Genomic DNA, 22202 nt, shown 5'->3' with positions numbered 1-22202 from the left:
TAACAGAGTAAAACCACGCACATAAAGCTAAATACATACATTATAAGGCTAAGGGTATGTACTTCTAAATTACGGTTGTCAGTCTTTTTCTTCTTTCTAGTGGTTTTTTCCAACATAGATACGAACCTACGCCTTCTTCCTTTTGATGTATCTTTGGTGGCAATCCCCTTCGGATTCAAAATTGGAATGTTTTGCACAATGTCTTTGGTGGCAGCCGTAGGATTAGGTATTGATCCTTCAACAATTTGCTTCAAACTAATAAGCTGCATCAAAACATTATTGAATCCGTCATGGCTAAAAGATGCAATGGAAGATATTTCTGTGAGTTGACGATAAAGTATTATGTGTTGTCGTCTCATCTCAAGTCTAGGATCCGTCAGCACATCTGTGCCAATTAATTATTCCAACCTGCTGTCCTTCGCATTTCTTGTCCACCTTTTCAAAACATATCGGCTCAGTATTTTGCTCGCACACATCTTATCTTTGAGGACTTGCAGAGTATGGCTGCACATGACACCCTCCATTTCAAACTTTCCACAAGAACAAGACAAATGGTCGTCATGTGTCCGTATCACTCTCCGTATCACCTTATGATTATACAGCGCAACTTCATACATATATTCCCCGTTACCATTGTCATTGCAGTTCAAGATATACTGACTCATATAAGCTATTAATAATTATTCCTGAAAAAGTTCAAATATGTTAGCAGTGTACACATGTCTGGCATGATCTAATATGGGAGATCTTGCTTTCATCCTAGGTATCTTCTGAACCAAATCATATTCAGCTTCATACTCCTTGTACATCTTGTCGTACAACAACGTGTCGAAATGCTTGAAGAAATCTGGAAGTGCATATTGTCTAGATAAGTACTGTTTCAACCCACTGTTGAAGATTTCACTTAGTTGTGTGGTACGCATACCAGCAGACCATACATTTTTTACGTATGCTTTAGCCCATACATGTTTTAAACGAAACAAGTTAGCCAACCATGTATTATTCTCTACACCAAATTCCCTTTCCATCAAAGACTATTCCTGTAAAAACTCATCATGCTCCTCAATATCAAACATTAATTTGGAGATCACACTTTTTATGCCTTTCCTACCAATAGACATGTTGCCGATATGTTTTTGTGCATTAAGCATAAGGTGCCACGTACACAGATGGTGATTTGTGTCGGGCTTTACTTCTGCTAATGCCTTTGCCATTGTTGCGTCTTGGTTAGTCAATATTGTCTTGGGCACTTTACGGGACATTGCATTCAAGAATGTATTAAACAACCAAGCAAACGAATCCACCATTTCATCATATATGAAAGCAGCACCAAACACACATATTTGCTGATGATGGTTCAAACCAAGAAAAACACCCAAAGGCCTGTTACCTTGGACAAGTTTATACGTTGTATCAAACGTAACCACATCTCCAAAATGGCCATAATCTTATATCATTTTCGAATCCGCCCAAAAAATATTAGTTATCATTGTATCTTTATCCAGTTGGACAGCATGAAAAAATGATGGATCTTCCCATGACTGAGTCTGGAAATAATTCATGAGCCAACTCGCCGCTCCACACTCTAGCTCATTCTGGTGTAGCCAATTGCTTCTCTACCTCCAACTTGCCTGGAGCTTAATTCGAAGGCTTTACGAACTGCTATTCCAGAATCACAAGCCAACTCCACATCAATACCTTACACTGAGCTCATTTTTCGCTGCGATGGCATCATGTGGGTGCACTGCTGCATGATGAGGGGATGGTTGTGACTTTCTTCAAACTGTTTTACAACAAACTTTTGCAAACCCACATCATACCTTACTAATATGCGTGCACCACAATTTGTGAGTGTTTTAACCCTTGGTTTCTTTGTTTTTCCATCTCTCTTGTCCTTACCTCTTAAACCCTTCTTGCTACAAACAAACAACCTAAATGTTATTTTTCCATCCTTCCGACTTTTATTTGTATACTCCTTCTGAATACTAAAACCGACTCTGCCACCATAATTATTATAAAAATCATACGCCACATCTACAGAATCAAACTCCATTTCAAGACATAGTTTCCATTGTACTTCATTTACCTCAGAATATAATTCGCTATCTTTATCTTCAATATTAATAGTTCCATCCTCCATATCTTCAATATTAATAGTTCCATCTTCCATGGCCATAACTTAAATATAAAACCTACAAATGTAAGCATAACACGTAAGTATTAGCATAGTTCAACTATCACCACCTTTCATTAACATGTAGCAACATTTTAATAAATATAATATCCATATATGCATACACATTTCCAACATGTGGCAGTACTTATATGAAGTTATCATACAAAAAAAACCTAACATACTTTAATAGAACCTCATAAAGGCAATTCATTTACAATAGGAATCAAATGAAGTTTTGCATTGAACAACATATCAACACTTTAATAAATAAATCATCACATCTTCTAAGTACCATTTTGACATGAATTTAAGTGATACAGTAATATAATGCATATCCACACTTTCATACACTTGTGCAACATGTGGGAAGTAAATGAACTTTTAAGCTGAACAACATAACCTTTTAGAGATAGGTATCAAGAGTTTACTGAATAAACCATCATATCTTTTACCTAACATATATTCATACACTTTTCCAACATGTGGCACCACTTATATGAACATATCATACAAAAATTATTCCTAACATACTTCAACCAACCTCATAAATGAAAAGTATTTAAAGTGGGAACCAAAAGAACTTTTGAACTGGACAGCATAACCTTTTACAAACAGGTGTCAACATTTTAATAAATACACCATCACATCTTTAATTGGACAGCATAACCTTTTACAAACAACGGTCAATAGTTTAATAAATACACCATCACATCTTTCACCTAACATCTTCACCTGATTTGAACAGATATAGTAATATAATGTAAGTCCACACATTCATACACTTTTCCAACATGTGCCTCAACATATATGACCATGTCATACAAAATTATTCCTAACATACTATCATAACTTCTGAACTCAACAATATAACCTTTTACAAACACATGTCAACAGTGTAATGAATAAACTATCACAACTTTAACTTTTACCTAACATCATGACTTGATTTTCACACATTGAGTAATATAATTCATGTGCACACATTCATACACTTTTCCAACACGTGGCACCACTTATATGGACATGTCATAAAAAATTATTCCTAACATACATCAACTGAACCTCATTAAGGCAAATCATTTCAAGTGGGAAGCAAATGCACTTTTCAACTCAACTACATAACCTTTTATAAACAGGTGCCAACAATGTAATGAATAAACTATCACAACTTTTACCTAATATCATGACCTGAATTCAACAGATTGAGTAATATAATTCATGTGCACACATTTATACACTTTTCCAATATGTGGCACCATTTATATGGACATATCATACAAAATTATTCCTAACATACATCAGCTGATCCTCATTAAGGCAAATCATTTCAAGTGGGAAGCACATGCACTTTTCAACTCAACAACATAACATTTTACAAACAGGTGTCATAAATATAATGAATAAACTATCATAACTTTTACCTAATATCATGACCCGAATTTAACAGATTGAGTAATATAATACATGTGCACACATTCATACACTTCTCTAACATGTGGCACTACTTATATGGACATGTCATACAAAATTATTCCTAACATACTTCAACTGAACCTCATAAAGGCAAATCATTTCATGTGGGAAGCAAATGCACTTTTGAACTAAACAACATAACCTTTTACGAACAGGTGTCAATAGTTTAATAAATAAACCATCACATCTTTTAGCTAACATCTGTTCATGCAGTTTTTCATCATGTGCCACCACTTATATGAACATATCATATAAAATTATTCCTCACATACTTCAACTGAAACTCATAGACGCATTTAAAGTGGGAAGCAAATGAATTTTACAACTGAACAACTTAACCTTATACAAACAGGTGTCAACAGTTTAATAAAAAAATATCATATCTTTTACCTACATTTATTCATACACTTTTCCAACATGTGGCATCACTTATATGACGATGTCATACAAAATTATTCCTAACATACTTCAACTAAACCTCATAAAGGAAAATCATTTAAGGTGGGTAGCAAATAAACTTCTGAAGTGGAGAACATAATCTTAAACATTAGAAGTGTCAATAGTTTAAAAAATAAAACATCACATCTTTAACCTAACATCTTCACCTGATTTTAACATATAGAGTCATATAGTGTACATCCACACATTCATACACTTTTCGAACATGTGTCACCACTAATATAAACATGTCATACAAAATATATCACACTAACAATTGCTATAATCACAAATTCAATTACTATAATCACATGAAAAATAGGGTTATAAATTACATGTAAACACATATCTACACTGCTACAAATATTATCACACTCTACACTGTTTTGTTGTGTCTTAATTTATTGGATCAAAATTAATTCAGGGATTATTTCAAAAACCAAATATAAAACAAATGCCGTAATACATCACAATTTCAATTAGTATAATCAGATGACAAATAGACTTATCAATTATATGTAAACACATATGTCCACTGCAAAAAATATTATCTCTCTCACACTATTTTTTTATGTCTTCATTGAATCGTATATAATTCAAGAGTTTTGTATTTTATAACCCAAATATAAAACAAAATTAGTAATATATCACAAATTCAATGATTATACCATGTAAACTACACTTATAAATAACATGTAAATATGACTATAAACTCTACAAATTTAAGATACATATGCAGAAAACAAAGAAAGTAAAATTTAGCTTTATTGAAATTTAAAAAAATGTAGAAAAACAAACAAACAAAATTCTTGTACAAATATATATGGTTTTTTGAAGACGGACAATGTGTAGGAAGCTTGAGTTGAATTTCAGAGGAAGCTTGAGTTGAATTTCAGAGGAAGAGAGACGTGAACGAAGCTTGATCTTTGGCCGGATTCTTCAGACTTCAATTTTAGAGGGAGAAACACCTGAACGAAGCTTGGAAGCTTCAATTTTAGAGGAAGAGTTGAATTTCCGAGGAAGAGAGACGTCAATGAAGCTTGGTCTTTGGCTGGATTCTTCATACTTCAATTTCAGACGGAGAAACACCTGAACGAAGTTTAGTCATTCGCCGAATAGACAGACCATTTCAAAAGCTTCACCTTCGGTCGTTAGTCATCGGATTCTTCATAATGATACAAAAAAATTTAGGACATAAATAATGATACAAGATTTGTGAATAAACATTCTAGTTTTGGGGAGACAGACCTGAACCAAGCTTTAATTTCAGATGGCGAGTTGAATTTTAGAGGAAGAGAGGCATAAACGAAGCGTCTTTCACCAGAGACTTTAGACTTCAATTTAAGAGGGAGAGAGACCATTTCAATAGCTTCAACTTTGGCCGGATTGTTGATCAGCCGCCGGAATATTGGCCAGTCATTGGATTCTTCATGACTTCAATTACAGAGGGAGAGAGGGCAGAATTTCAGACACAAATAATGATACAAACATTTTACTTTTGGGGGGAATAAGATCTGAGAATTTGGGGGGAAAAGAAGCAACAGTAGTTGGAGGGAAATTTAAGCTCGTACTTGTCCACAACTATATAAACTTCTTCTACACATACATACGTAGTAGTAGTATATACATAAGTAAAGAAAATGCTTTTTTTACCAACCTGCCATGTCACGTCTCCATGTCAGCATTGGACACCCTCTGGTGAGAGGGTGCCCGGAGAGGATTTTTCCCCTTTGCTTTTTCCTTTACGCAGTCTTGTACTCTGCTTTTTTAAAATTATGACTAGAAACAGTGTTCTGTCTCTGCATCACCACTCCAGGAGGTTGAGGCACCTCTTCATCTCTTTCATCTCTCTCTCTCTTTCAAATTTTAGCAAACACACATTTTCTCTCTCCTCTCTATCTCTCCTCAGTTTAGGAAAGACGAACAAAACCAATCTATTCTTTCCCAATTAGCTTTTGGAGGATTCTATTTTTAGCTGTTCCAAAATAAGCGTGCATTTGAAAAGTTAATGTACTATTTTTTTTTTATAACATTATCATTTTAACTTTCTTGTATTTAATTTATAAAAAATAAATCATCATATCACTATGGATTTACTATAAGTAAATTTGGTAATTAATTTACTATCAATATAATAAATAAAAAAAAACACTAAAATCAACTTCTTAAAAAATTAGATTCTTAAAAATTGAGATAGAGGGAGTAATAACTAATAACTACAAGTGTTTTAATACTAAAAAAGAAAAGAATCCCATACACAAACCTATTAATGCAATATCAACAAACAGATAGTAACAAACATAATAAACTTATGTAAGATTGAAGTGTTACATGGACCATGAACACATACAATGTTGTATTAATGAAGACATAGTGTTGCTTGATCAATTCAGTGGGATATACACACAAATTTTTGAATAGTAGAAACAATAAATCTCAAAATAATAATAATAAAAAATGAATTAAATAAATAAAGAAAGATAACCTAAATATATAAATAGCGATGGTTTTGAGCACAGGAATGAAGGGTTGCATAGGATTCTCTCCAGCGGATTAGGTACGAACCAATTGCAGGGAGATTTTCGCAGCAAACAATCAAAGTTAGATAATGGTTGTGTGGTTGAGATTTATTATTATTAAATAAGTGATGGAATCTAAGAGAAAACCACAAGCCTTTTGTTTTGTTTTGTATTTCTTTACTGTAAATAAATAAGATTACAGTACATGAAAACAACACATATAAGTCCGCTTGGATCCATTGCAGTGCAGTGGTATTGGCTTGCCAAGGCAAACACAAAGCTAGCTAAATAATAACAAATCGGTAATGGCCAAAGAAGAAAATGCAGAGCTTGAGTGGATTTTGGAGTTTATTCAGAGAGATATACATGAAAACAGATCATGCAACACACAGTCTCTCATGGCTGACGAACTGTCGGCGCCAAGGGTCTATGGCATGTATGAGGTCCCTGATGTGCTTCTTGAACAAAACAGAGACGCCTATACTCCAAGCTGCGTATCTATTGGGCCTCTTTCCAGATTGTGGAGAGAAGATCTAAATGAGATGGTGGCGGTGAAAAAGAGGTATATGTGTGAGCTTCTTGAGCGAAATGGAACATTTGGGGCAACACTAAGAGAATGTACGGAAGCTATGTTAAAGTTGAAGTCCCTTGTTGAGGATTGCTATTCCAAAAGCTATGAAGACTTCTATTATGTAAGATACATGTTGTTAGATGGTTGCTTCATAATTGAACTTCTTTACAAGAAATACGTATATATGTCTGACCCAATTTTGCAGAACCATTTGAAGTACAATCAGGTCAGACGTGACCTGGTATTGCTCGAGAACCAGATCCCCTTCTTCGTTCTTGAAGAATTGTTCAGGCTGACTGTGGAACGTATCCCCCCGGATAGTACTACTATGGGGCCCCACCCAGTCTCCCTCCGTAAATGTGTTCTTTCATTGTTTGGAGATATGATGGGAGTAGGAAATATTGGTGGTGAAATAGAGAACCTGAAAAACAATTCCCCTTATCACATACTCCATTTTTTACACATTTCCCACCAATCTCCTTTAGAGAAGGCACCAATATTTTACACACATATGGAAAAACCTAGATTCAAATACAACGCAACAAAACTCCGTAGTGTAGGAGTCAAGTTTGTGACCCGTAACAGAGTAAGCCTGTTTGATCTGAAATTTACTATTCCTCGTCGCTTCTTTTGTTTGTGGAAAACAGGTCATTTTAGAATCCCACGTTTCTCTATCAATGAAATCACTGAAACATTCTTGCAAAACATCATTGCTTTTGAGTATACTTGTCCCGGTGTTGACAGGTACTTCACATCGCATGCTCTTGCTATGAGTATCCTCATGGCCTCTGCCGAAGATGTTAAATTGCTGGAAGAAGCGGGAGTCATATGCAACCATTTGGATTCGGGTGAAGCAGTGTTGGAAATCTTCAAGAATATTACCAGCAATGAAAGCATTGTAAGAAATCAAAACCTTCTTTACAAGGATATGTGGAGACAGGTGATGGGTTTTTGCTCACCTTGGCGACTAGCTTTTGCTAATGTAACCACACAAATGGCAGTAGCCGCTGCCATTATCCTGAATATCATCACACTTTTGTCTTCCGTATATACTGTCCTTTCTTATTACCACAACAAGTAGGTATTTATATATGTTGATCTTGAAGTATATGTGTGTGTGCCTATTCCTTTGTTGCAATAAATCAATCTGGTTGTTTCATCTAGATCACCAGTAATTATTTGAAATGTACCGTTAATTAGAATAGTATTAGTACTTTTGAGAATGTGTGTAAGTCATTTATGATGTGTCATCTATATGCGTGTCATTCATATTAGAACTTTTATACATAATCTCTCTCTTTATTGTATGATTCTGTCATTAGTGTTTGATATATTCCCCAGTTGCTGTCCTTTTAAATTAATTGTCTGTTTATAAGCTGTTGAATTATCATCTGAAGTGTATTATCCATGTTACAAGACATGTGTAACACTAATTGGGCCTCTCCTTTCTGTCAGTTGGTCAGACTGAAAGATGTAAATTTGGGTTGAATATTGGAGTAATGACTTTGCCTCTAACACCAACATTAAGCCATGAATCATTCCAAATGTGAATTATTCCTTCCGTCAAAAACTCTCCAACCCAACCCTTTAGCAACCACCTCCCTTGCGGCCAATAAACTAGACCACGCCCACAAAGCTCGGCATCTTGGAGAAGCTTCAAGGTGTTGGCAAGGTAGCACACAATGCCGCTCCTTACACTGGTGGGCTTGGATTGAATGCCATAAAATGTGTGTCTTACCTGTCTTACCCTCATTGGACACCAATTGGTTTTTCAGATGAGATGGCACGGCCCAATCCAACACGAGGAAAGAGCTGTTTGGAAAGTATTTGTTTTTCAACAGCTCATAACCCAGCATGCAACTTCCAACTCTGTTCTGCCAAGAGAGGTAGATTAAACGCCTCAAAATTTCTAAACCCTTGCCCACGGTCCTTTGAAGAGCACAACACATCCCATTTGGTCCAGCGTAAACTTTTCTTAACCTCATTTCCACCCCACCAAAAATCACACACCAATTTGATATATATAGAGAATGGCTCCACACTCTCTTTGTTAGCTTAACATAGCATGGGTAGGAATTGCCAAAAAAATAGATTTTATTTGCACTTATTTTCCGAGAGAAGTTGTTCTTCCAACATTATAGCTTTCTTTCATATGTTCACTCAACTTCTTCACAATGAAAGTTGTTCTCCCTCTTTAACCTTTCAATTATAGCCGGAAGTCCAACATTATAGCTTTCTTTCATATGTTCCATATTAATCCCCAGTTGTGAACATAGACTTTGCCCCCAGAGAAGTACTTGAATTCGGCTAAAAAACACTATGTTATTCATGACCTGATTTATTCTTGTATTTCTACTGTCACACACTTGGTTGTTAGTAATGGATGCTGTCATGGACTCATCAAACCTACCAATCAAGTAGAAAATTGCGAATTTTTATCACCCAACTTTAATCAATCAACTCTAGATTTCTGTCTTCAGAAGAGTTCTTCCTCACTCCAGGGATCACACAGATGCTTCCTGTTTTTCTAAAGAACTGATTCCTTTTTTTAAAGAGGGTAGGATTTGTATTGAGTAGAAGAAAACTAAATAATGAGAGTCTGCTGCTGAAATATGAGCATCACATGCACTATCAAGCAATCCTCCTCTACCATTATCTCAAGTGAAAGGATGACCTTGAAACTTGAAAGCCTAAATCCATGAATTGTCTAGTGTCCACCATTCTTCAGAAATTCCTTAGGCATGCATGGTTTGACGAGAGGGCTACACTCGCATAGGTTTCAACCTTCCACCTCTCTTCTTTCATTTATGCAAAATTTCATTGAAATCACCCATTACATGCATGAGTTTCAAGCTGTTGTAAAACTGACTTTTCCATAAGGATGCAACAAAACACAAAACAGAAAAAGAAGACTAGGAAAGAGAACTACGGGATGACCAAGAAATAGAAATAAACTCCAAAGATGATGTGAATCAAAGAGCCTAGGAACAAAGAGACACTAAACCAAATGATGATGAACGAAAAGACCCTAATAATAGAGATACAAATTAGCAGATATAGAAAGCAAATGCTACACCAACACTACAAGGTAAACAAACTAACAAGAAACAAAAATGTGCTCTTCCAATGACAATGGGTAATGGGATAAATGGTATTGATCTTATTTTGTAACGGCCCACTCTATCACACAAAGAAGACTACTCATCTATTTTCTTATCCTTTCTTTCTCATTTTTTATCTATAAAAGAAAAAATATATATTTATTTCTAGCTTCCCTGCCCCACTCATTTTTTTTTATCTATAAAAGGAAAAAATATATATTTATTTTGATCATAAAAAATATATCAACATCTAATTCCAAAAAAAAAAAATTGTGGAAACCTTTCTATTTTAAGCTGTTTCAAAATAAATGTGCTTTTGAAATTGAAATTGTAGTGGTTATGTGCGGGACCCACGAAGAGGGTGATTTGGTTTGATTATATCTGTGTGGTGTGGTGTGTTGTCTGATGGAGGTAGCAGCCAGTCAGGGAAATGAAAAAGAGAGATATTTGTGATTGAGTAGGTCTCACTAGTTAGATTTTTGGCCAAAATTCTTGGTATGCACGTGGCTGAATTGATTAGTATTTTAAAAAGTGATATATATATATATATATATATATGAAGATGAGGAAGGAAAAGTAAAGTATGGGTAATGACGAATGAAGTGGTACGAGTCCCACTAATGTGACTTTGTGGGCTTGTGGCCAAAAAATTTTTGGCCTTGGTTATTTTCTTCACGTGGCATGTTTTTCTTTAATGGCTAATGTAAAAAGTAATGGAATGTAATGATGAGTAATGCTTTTGAAGAAGTCATTTGTATTCCGTATTCTTATTTTGTTTTAATTTGAGGGATTAATATTGTTTCAATAAAAAATGGTATTGTTTATGATCTTTAAAGTATTTAAATTTAAATAAATTCAAAATTTTATTCAAAATTTTCCAATCGTTACGAAAAGAGTATCAAAGTCTGTACTTAGTCAAACGTGCGAGACGAATGAAGTGGTACGGGTCCCACTAATGTGACTTTGTGGTCAAAAAGTTTTTGGCCTTTGGCTATTTTCTTCGACCTGACCATATTTTTCTTTGATGGCCGATGTAGAAAGTAATGGAATGTAATGATGACTATTGCTTTTGACCAAGTCATTTATATTCCGTATTCTTATTTTGTTTTTATTTGAGTGGTTGATATTGTTTCAATAAAAAATGGTATTGTTTTTATGATACGAGTGTATAATGAATTATTTTAAAGTATTTAAATTGAAATAAATTGAGAATTTTATTTGAAATTTTTGAATCGTTACAAAAATAGTATCAGAGTCTGTATTCAGTCGAAAGTGTGAGTGCAGTGATGGTTTAGATGGGTGTGAGTGGGTGAGTGTGTGTGGACGGATGGCGTTCACTGGTGATTAGTTAGTGTGATTGGGTAGGTGGCCGGGATTTGTTATTGTTTTTTTATGGATAAGTGACGCATCGACTAATTATCACAACGGTTACGGAGTGTGTGGACGGATGATTAGCATTGACTGCTATCACAATGTCTTACATATCATGATATTTCACATTGCCTGGGTAAAAATTTATGAATTTTATTGTGTGATTATTGATGTTTTTGATTGTGTAAAAATTGTTAGATTTGAATTTCGAAACAAAATTTTTTTAATTGGTGAAGAACGTGACAACTTAAATTTTTAAAATTTTTATTTAAATTATATTTCATGATTTTTTTAGTCAAGAGATTGAGATTGTAGTGGTTATACGCGGGATCCACGAAGAGAGAGATTTGGTTTGATTGGTTAGTTATATTTGTGTTGTGTGCTGTTTGCTAGAGGGATCAAAATCGTCTTCGGCGCAACAGTAAATCTGTTGCAGCCGGTGCACAGTACATGAACAGTAAATCGTAGATGAACAGTAAAACGCGTTAAAAAATAATGAACAGTAAAAGCGTATAGTATATATATTTGGATACTGCCTGTTATAGATACTACCTTCTATATTATACGTATGGGCCCACCAAATAACAAGAAAAAAGGGGTAAAACTTAAGTTTCATTTCAATTTCAAAAAGGCCTGTGATTTTTTTTTTTTCATATTTTGATCTTCTTCGCCTCATTTCAGTTGCCTTTTGTCTCTCCCTCTCTCTCTCTCTCTCTCTCCCTCCACAATCCCAATAGAAAAGTGATCACAGAGTATATTGTGATTCATTTTTTTCTCATCACAAAATTAGAAGGCTAACTTTGTGAACTGGTTGAGGGGGTTCGTTTGGATCTAAAGGCAAAGTTGAGGCATGTTGTAAAGATGATCATTTTTTTTCTCTTCACAAAGTAGAAGCTAAACTTGTGGACTTGTTGATTCTCTTCTTTGGAAGTGAAGGCAAAGTTGAGGAATTTGGTAAAGACTTTAAAACAACACATTCTCTACAACTGACTGATATTGGGTATGTTTTTTGGTTTTAATTTTTGGAGTCTATTCAATGATCTATCTGTTATTTTTCCCTAATAAAAGTTGAGTATAATATTTATGATCGACTATTGATTCTAAATACTTGTATGAATTGATACAGTGAAATAAAGTAAAATATGAGATTTTGTATATATATATCATTGGGTAGGCATGTTAGAACAGAGTTGGGACGTTGAAGTATTGGAAATAGGGATTGATTAAATTAACACGTTGGGATGTGCTGTCAATATACTTTTTTGGATTATTCAATTCAAATTAGTTCTTCCTTTTTTGTTTTGTATAATTATAAATGTTAGATTTGTTTTTGAAGAGATACGTGTATCAATTTATATGTTGAAATATAAATTTCATTGATCAGGCATGTTAGAACAGAGTTGGGATTTTGTAGTGTTAGAGATTAGGATTATTCATATTGACATGTTGGGATGTGTACTTGAAACACATTTTGGGAATATTCAAGTCAAATCAATTATTCCCTTTTTTGCATTGTATAATAAAAAATATTATAATTTATTTGTAGAGATAGGTGTATGAATTCCTATGTTGATATGAATTTAAAAAAAAAAAAAAAAAAGTAAATTGATTTTGTATATATTTCATTGCTCAGGCATGCTAGGATATAGTAGAGATCTAGTAATCTTAGAGATGGGGATTATTCGCATCAGTTTTTGGGATTATTCAATTCAAATCAGTTCTTCCCTTTTTTGCATTGTATAATTATAAATGTTAGATTTTATTTTAAGAGATACGTGTATCAATATTCATATGTTGAAATGAAGTTTAAAAAGAAAAAACACAAAAGTGATGTTGCATATATTTCATTGGTGAGGCATGTTGGAACATAGTTAGGATGTTGCTATCTTAGACATGGGGATTATTCATATTAACCTATTGGAACGTGCTCTTCATATAGTTTTGGGGATTATTCAATTCAAATCAGTTGTTCCCTTTTTTGTATTGTATAGTTATAAATGTTATATTTTTGAAATAAATGTTTTATGCAGTTCATTGGTGATATATGACCAAACTAAGTTGGGATGTGCAACTCTTAAATGGTCATTGGTGTTCCTATATTTTAAATTTAAGCTTTTCTATTATCTTGTGTATTTTATATACGTACAAAAAGTTAGAAAGAGGAAATTTTACTTGAATTATGTTACTTGAATTATGTTGTAGGTTAAAAATTTTACTCCTTTCGATGGAAGATGAAATGATAGATATTGAAGACATAATAAATGCTGTAGTTATAGAGCCCCAAGTGAATCAATGGAAACCAAGGTTTAAGATGGAGTTTGATACGGAACAAGAGGCATACGAATTTTATAATGCATATGGGGGTAGAGTTGGATTTAGCATCCGGAGGGAGTATTTTAATAATAGCCATAAAACTGGAAAACTTTTAACGAGGTTGTTTACTTGTTGCAAGGAGGGTGTTAGGAAGAAGGATAGAAGGGACAAACATACAAAGACTCCGCGAGCTGAAACAAGAACTGGTTACGGTGCACGAATGCATATTAAATATGATGAAGCAAAGGGAAAGTATTTAGTTGATAATTTTATAGATAGTCACAACCATCCGTTGATAATTGATGAATGCACCCACATGATGCCGTCGCAGAGATGTATTTCTAGCGTCCAGGCCATTGATGTGGACTTGGCTTCAGATTCAGGTATTGCAGCTCGTAATTCATATGAGTTAATGGCAAGGCAAGCTGGTTGTAAAGAATCAGTTGGATACATTAAGCTGGACCAACAAAATTATATAAGGACCCGCAGACAGAATGAGTTTCAATATGGTGTGGCAGCATGGCTCACCAATTATTTTGTCACTCATACTTGTGATGATCCTTCATTTTCTATGCCTTACAGTTGGATGCTGAACAGATGATAACCAATATATTCTGGGCAGATCCTACAATGATTATGGCCATTTTGGAGATGTTGTAACTTTCGACACTACGTACAAACTTGTACATGGCAACCGTCCCTTTACATTGTTTTTGGGTGTTAATCAACACCGGGAGACGTCTGTATTCGGGGTAGCCCTTATGTATGATGAGACGGGAGATTCTTTTGTGTGGTTATTTGATACTTTTTTGAAAGCGATGTCCGGAAAGACACCAAAAACAATTTTGACTGATCAAGATGCAGCAATGGCGAAGGCTTTGATGCAGGTAACTTGAATTAGGATCTCCATTCCTTTTTATATACTGAAAATACCTGTAATGCCTAATTGATACAATGAAGTAAATAATGGAAAAATGTTTATTATTCTAACATGATTTTAGGGTTTATTTTAAATGTCATGACTCAAACATGATTTTATGTTTTTAGGTCATGCCTGGTACAAAACATCATCTATGTACATGGCATCTAATGCAAAATGCACAAAAGCATGTTGGGTTCTTGTTTAAAAGTGATGAACGCATCAAAAATGTGATATCTAAATTAATGTTCGAAATTGAGGAGGAGGAACAATTTATGTCAGAATGGGATTCAATGCTAAGGGTGTATGATATTGTTAGTAACACATGGCTTGAGCATTTGTTTAGCTTAAGACATAGATGGGCCATGTCATTCGTTAAATATACGTGGTGTGCGGGAATGCGCACTATGCAATTGAGTGAAAGTTTCAATGCTCGCTTGAAGGAATACTTATCGAGGCAACTCATTCTTTCTGATTTCTTCACCCATTTTGATAGGCTGTTGTCGGATAAGCGTTACAAGGAGTATGAAGCCGTGTACCATTTTCTGCAGAGGCTTCTGCAAGTTAAATCAAAGTGTGACATGTTACTTAAAGCGGGGGAGACATACACAAAAGTTATATTTTAGCTTTTCTAGGAAGAGTTTTTAACAGCTTGTGTGAGTGATAATGTTAATAGTTGTAGTGACATGGATAACAATGGACAACGTGTTTATAAAGTTACTAGTCGTAATGGGATGCAACGTTCTGTGACTAGAACGGTTGAGGATGAATTATCTTGTTCATGTGGTAAATTTGAAATGAATGGATTTTTGTGCAGTCATATTTTAAAAATCCTTAAGGATTGTATGAACATCACTGAATTTCCTTCTTGATATATATTAAGAAGGTGGACTAAGAAAGCCATAGATGGGAACTTGATGAGATTCCTGGCTGTGAAGTGTTAATGGATCTTAAACTTGAGGTAAGGCGACGACACATGACCCTTTGTCGTATTTTGACCGAAATATCTTCCATTGCATCGAAAGACAACGAGGGATACAATGATTTATTAGTAAAAGCAATGGAATGGAAAAAATCTGCCCAAAGAAGTTGTAGTCGTACTTTGGTTGGCAGTAGAAAGGCTGGTAAAATGCAGAAAAATGGGGAGATAAAAAACAGTGGAATAATTCCCGTGGGCGTCAAGACGAAAGATACATGTAAAGGACAAATGCGTAGGCGCAAATCTCCCACTGAGAAAAATGCCAAGAAGAAGAGCAAGTGTATGAAAAGAATAGTTGAGGTATTTACCAAAAGTTTTTAGTTTACTTTTCATATTGTACTTACATTATTGTGGTCCTTGTTTTACATTAATGTTGTGGATTTATTTGTTATTTCTGGTTGTGTACTGAATCGAATAAAAATTGAATGTTATTATGTTTTAGAAAGCGAATGATAGCATGGTCTCCGAAGTGGGAGGTGGCAGTTGTAGTCAGACGTATTTATTAGTCGATGTTAGTATTGTTACGACTATATCATATCCATTACTTAATTTTCGTGATAGTTGTGCAATTCATTAATTTTGTTTACAAGTTTATTGTAACCTAACAGAAGTACACAATTTTTGTTAAAGGGCAATGAAAATCTAGGTGAATGTGTACACCATCAATGTTATATGCCATCACCACCTATAATGCACAATAGGCAGGCTTTCCAACCTCTGTATAGCCCCGGTATTCATTTTCCGCAACCCATTACTCCATTAAGTAACCAGGTAATTATGTTGAATCAATTGCATTGTATTAGTGGAGCACGCTTTCTAGATTTAATTCCCATAATTTCTAATGAACACTATAAAATGTTGCAGAATTCTATTGGTGATTCACGGTTGTTTTCATCTGAACTATTTAGTACTCCTTCTTCATATGGCGAATCGTGCACGGCTAATTTGGGAAGTCAAATGGTATATATTTTAATATAATTTGTCAGCAAAACCAATATTATTATCTGTTATGAGTTATTTCTTTATTTTATCTAACAATTCCAATTTCTTTCCACGATCATAAATAAAGACACCTACTCCCAACCTCGGGCAATTGACTTCTACTGAAATGTCGCAGCTGCCAAACTCAGAGATTAGTCGTCCAATTCAACAACAATTGTTCAAATATTGAGTAAGCAATGTTTATGTATTTTACTTTATCCATGTCAACTTTGTCTAATTTTCTGCCATTGTATCGAAAAGATAATTTTAAATTATATACATCTCTAATTGGGCTAACCAATGGCTGTGGTATCTACAGCAAGAAAACAAAGGAGGGAGCTTTTGGTTTTCTGAATTTTTGAATGAATTCGTCTGCCATAGTTAAGTGCAGTTTGGTATTGGTACTACCTCCAAATGGGAATTGGGTTGTATGGATGAAGTTTGCATATACTTCCTAGTTTGGTAGGTTAGCATAGTTAAGTTGCACCGGAGGAATTTATATTTCTGTTATTTGCCAATTGTTGTAAACGATTTTATGTATTTGTGGTTCTATGCATTTGGTAATTGTGATAAACTATTGGTTTTTTTGCTTTCACTTTTCACAAGTAAATGTATAGTTTTGTAAATGATGAATCCCAACATTTTCATACTATGCATCTCAACACATAAACTTGCTGCATCCCAACATTTTCCCAAATTGTATCCCAAATTATCCCGACCAGCTGGGACAGATGTATTGTTGCATTAAATAGAATAAGTGGAGGACTAGACTTTCGGCTGACTCACTATATTGTGAAATTAAGTCTTTAGTTTTGATGTTCATATATACTAAATTCAATATTCTCTCACCCACTATGATAATTACATACACCACTACTCAAACTGAATTGTGTAAATCAATGTTTTCCTGGTGGGTCATACAGATGTATTGTTGATAAGTGGTAGAGTAAACTTTCGGCCCTCTCAGTATACTAATATGGAAGTGTGACGTTCATAGTTAAATCACTACTTAAACTAAATTCTCTAAAAAGTTAACTTGATCATAACATCACATTAACTAAACCTTCGCAACAGTACATTCAGTCAGGGGTTTGGTAAAAAATGAAAACACAAATTCATAAGCAATACATAAGTGTATAAAGGTCTTCAAATATGATCCATTTTCATCATATCACAACTGTTAATGACATAATAATTTGAGTCAGTGCGTCACCAAAATTTAATAAAGTGCATCCCAAGTTTGTCCCTACTAGCATCCCAAAATTGGCAAACATTAGGATCCAAATAATTTCGTATGATGAATCCCAACATTTTCATACTGTGTATCTCAACACACAAAATTGCTGCATCCCAACATTTTCCCAAGTTGTATCCCAAATTATCCTCACCAGCTAGGACAGAAGTATTGTTGCATTAAATAGAATAAGTGGCGGACTAATCATCGGAAGTTTCAACATTATAAAGAGATCACAATTACATCACTAATTGCTGGTCATATCAACAACCACCAACATCAGAACTTTCAACATTATAAAAGCAGACATACTCAGCAAGGAAATGTTCTCCCACAACTAAATTATGAAACATGTTCTCAGCAAGCTCAACCAATGTGTAAATCCATTTTCATCATATCATAACTGTTAATCACATATTATTTGTGGATACACGTCACCAAAATATTCCTACCTCGCATCCCAACATTTTCCTACTGTAAATCCCAACATTTTCGTACCTTGCATCATAACATTTTCCTGGTGTAAATCCCAACATTTTCCTACCTTGCATCCTAACATTTTCCTAGTGTAAATCTCAACATTTTCCTACCTTGCATTCAAAGTCATTTTCCTAGTAAGTACTTCGTTACATCAGTACTTTCACTTGAGACTTGCATCAGTACTTTCACCTATATATATATATACTACCATTATGACCGTTTGTAAACTTTGTTACCATTGAAAACCCCTGTATGTCAAAATCCCTTACATATAGGATGTAGGTACAAAATTATCTTCTTTCACATACCAACTTCTATTTTCCTCAGTCTTCTATATATCTGCTTATTCCATGGCTTCATCAACCAACAGTGGTGGTCATCCAAGAACTGTAAGTATAAGTCTCTATTGCAATAAAAAACATTCCTACTTCATTGTTTTCGTCCATTATTTATACATATTTGATATATATGGTTATATATTTTTTCACTATGCATTTGAGTACCTCAGACAGGTTAGTTCCGGTGAGTTTAGAGACCTAAGGTATGCAATTAAATATTGTGGGTGTGGAGAAAAAGCAGACGTTAGAATTACAGAGAAAGGGAAGAACACAGGGAAGCTGTATTATGTATGTCATCATCCACAAAAAGTATGCAGCTTTTGGGAGTGGTGCTACCCCATTTCATCCAATATCACTGAAATGGTAACTCGACCACAGCACCTACCACTGGATGAAGGAATGACCGGGTATGATAATTTGGTGGAAGATGTTGATAAAATTAAATGTGAATCTGGACAACTTGCATCAAGTGTAAGAGTAATTGAAGCAACACATGAATTTGTTAAGCTACTAGCTAGGGTAACACTTTTTATGAGTGTTTTAGCTTTTCTAGTATCTCTGTTTGCTTTATGTAAACTTTAGGTGATGTAAGGTTAATTTTCTAGTATCTCCGACTCAATATTAATGAAATTTATTTGAATGATGTGTAAAATAGTAAAAAACATAGCATGCTATCAACCCAAATGATATGTCAAGCAAGAGTCACTTTTTATTCATACGACATCCAGAAGAAGAAAATTTAAAGTGCTTATCATTGTTAACATCTCCACTACACAAAAGACATCCAACACAAAAAAATATTAAAGTGTTTATCATTGGTAACATCTCCACTATAGAAAACAATATGTCCCATAGTCATTACAAATTGCCACATGTATAATAGAAGTGAAATAAGAGAAACGCTTCATTCAAAAGACATCCAGCAAAAAAACAAAATAAAAGTTTAGACATCCAGTAAAAAAACAAAATAAAAGTTTACAAGTACTAAATATGTACATCGTTGGTAACATTTGCATTACACAAACTAACATGTCACGCTTCCTTTAATATACATCCAAAACAGCAAAAATTAAAGTTCACAGTTAGCAAATACACCACCATAAATAACACCAAGTACTACGACAACACAGGAGTCGCCCGATCATGAAAACCTGAAAATGTTAGGGACAGAACTTTGTAAATGGTCAGAAATAGAAGAAAAAGTTATCAGCATGCAATAAATTAAAAGTAGGACAAATTTTGGACTACAACGCAACTAACTCTGTCAAATTATGCAAGTGCCAATTTGTACAATTCTGTTCGTCTTTCATTCAGTGAATTATCCAACAATTTCAACAGAAACTCCGAACGCATTAACTCTGGCTTTTTCTCCATCATTAATTTAATTGGTATCATTATTTGTTTAATGTTCTTACATTTAGGGGGTACAAAAATATATTACATTAAACTTACTTTCAACTTCTTGGATAATTTTTTGCCATCCCATAATTCCATGAACTTCATTATGAATATGCCACAAGATGTCCTAAAATATTCACAAAATGAAAAATATCTACTTAGGTAATAATAGTAAGATGCTGTGAATACTTTATAATTTAAATTTCTACTTTTGTGTAATTTAGTATACATACGCATCAGGTTGTTCCGGGATTTTCACAGGAATCCTCACTAAGTATTTTGACCACTCTTTGCCACAAGCAACCTCTATGAGCTCTTTCTGTCGTACAAACATAATCATTTTGTAAGTATAGTAAATAACTATAAATAAATGATAAATGTAACACAAATATGAATGGGCGTTTACCACACATAAGGCATATTGCTTATATACGTGGGGTGTTCCTTTTGAACAAATGTAATCAATCGTCTTCTTCGGATGGTTTACCACCAACAAAAACCAGTGACTTTTTATGCATGAAGGAAAACATGCCTGCATTTAGGTGAACAAACGGTTAAGGGATTGTAAAAAAAATGGGGTTTTGTCACTCAATATAAAATAAGACAAACAAAACCACTAACCATATCTGTACTGGTAAATACAGCCGGATCAGTTTTAAAGATTCTGTTGTAATCTTCCCACACCTTTCTTAGGACAACCTTGCATTTTTCAGCTGATTTCAACACCACAACTCCGCTGTTATCCATGAATTGTACAGCATTGCTATTCAGAAAGAATTTTTTTGCACATTCTCCTAGGGTATTATTCAAATAATTTCCCCAAAAATTTACAACCTAATATAATAAAACAATAAATAATAGTTGCTGAAATTTTTTAAACAATAAACCTGTCATGGAGGGTAAAACAAAAATATTCAAACAAATCATCTACTCACCGCGCTAGAAATAAGGCTGGGTTCGAACAAAGTTACCATATCACATCGAAACAGGTCTTGACCATACATCACCACGAATGTGTAATACCCCTAATTTTAAAAGGATAGTTCTGGCATTTATTTAATTGTTTAATCGTTTATTTAATTGTTTAATTACGTGTTATTTTATTTTATTGACTATTTAAATTGTGTGTTTCTTCCTTGGTTATTTAAATTTGATTTTGTTTTAATTAAATTGTTTCGTGTTCTTTTATTAAATTGTTTTATGATGTTTTATTTGATTTAATTGATAATTGGTTTTATTTAATTAAATTGGTTTAAATTAGGATTGTGTTTTCTGTATATTCATGTATTAGCCGACATAGGTTATAACTTAGGTTATTCTTGGGCCGACTAAGTGTTGCATTAGGGCTCAAATTATACAAGGATTAGGGTTGGATTACTACGCCTATATATATGACCTTATGTGGGTTTAGAGTTGGAGAAAAAATACATAAAACTCTATTCCCGTATACAGTGATACAGAGAGTTGTGAGAGCAGAGAAACAGAGAGGGAACTTGAGTATTATACGGAGAGGTCCAAGGAAGGTTGGACGGGGTGTTTTTGGGTTGAGCCAAGAGCGTCAGAGGAGTAGGACAGTAGTCGACGATGTTGACGGACAATTTAGAGACGGAAGTTTAGAGTTTCAAAGTCTGAAACTCAAGGTAAGTCTCTGGTCCACTCTATCTCTTTAATCTGTGTTTTGTACATGTTTAGAAAGACTCCAGGGATTAAAACCAACATTAAAATGGATTAAATAAAATTTTAAATTCATCTTGTATGCAGGTTTAAATTGTAATAAATTTTCGTGAATCAAACTGGTGCAAGTTCTTATAGTTTCTGTGATTTGGAGCATGCTGTTCTTGAGTTTGAGCTTGGTTTAATTGGGATTATGTTGCATGTCGGGGGTTTTCAAACAATCTGGTACATTAAATA

The 22202-nt window shown here is 34.2% G+C and overlaps 2 protein-coding genes across 2 annotated transcripts; both read left to right on the top strand.

Moving 5' to 3' along the window:
- The first annotated feature begins 6785 nt into the window (after positions 1-6785).
- Positions 6786-8355, top strand: LOC132311410 (UPF0481 protein At3g47200-like). Its single transcript, XM_059809312.1, has 2 exons — positions 6786-7298; positions 7383-8355. The coding sequence occupies exons 1-2, from the start codon at positions 6912-6914 to the stop codon at positions 8256-8258; spliced, it is 1263 nt and encodes a 420-aa protein (XP_059665295.1). The 5' UTR covers positions 6786-6911; the 3' UTR covers positions 8259-8355.
- A 5518-nt stretch (positions 8356-13873) lies between these two features.
- LOC132314011 (protein FAR1-RELATED SEQUENCE 5-like) lies at positions 13874-14563 on the top strand. Its single transcript, XM_059812936.1, has one exon. The coding sequence runs from the start codon at positions 13874-13876 to the stop codon at positions 14561-14563; it is 690 nt and encodes a 229-aa protein (XP_059668919.1).
- Positions 14564-22202: the final 7639 nt, after the last annotated feature.

Source organism: Cornus florida, unplaced genomic scaffold, assembly GCF_030987335.1.
Source record: "Cornus florida cultivar Cherokee Brave unplaced genomic scaffold, ASM3098733v1 CherokeeBrave_3.0.0_Hap2_Chr06, whole genome shotgun sequence".
Taxonomy (NCBI): domain Eukaryota; kingdom Viridiplantae; phylum Streptophyta; class Magnoliopsida; order Cornales; family Cornaceae; genus Cornus; species Cornus florida.
This window is presented reverse-complemented; position numbering and strand designations above follow the sequence as displayed.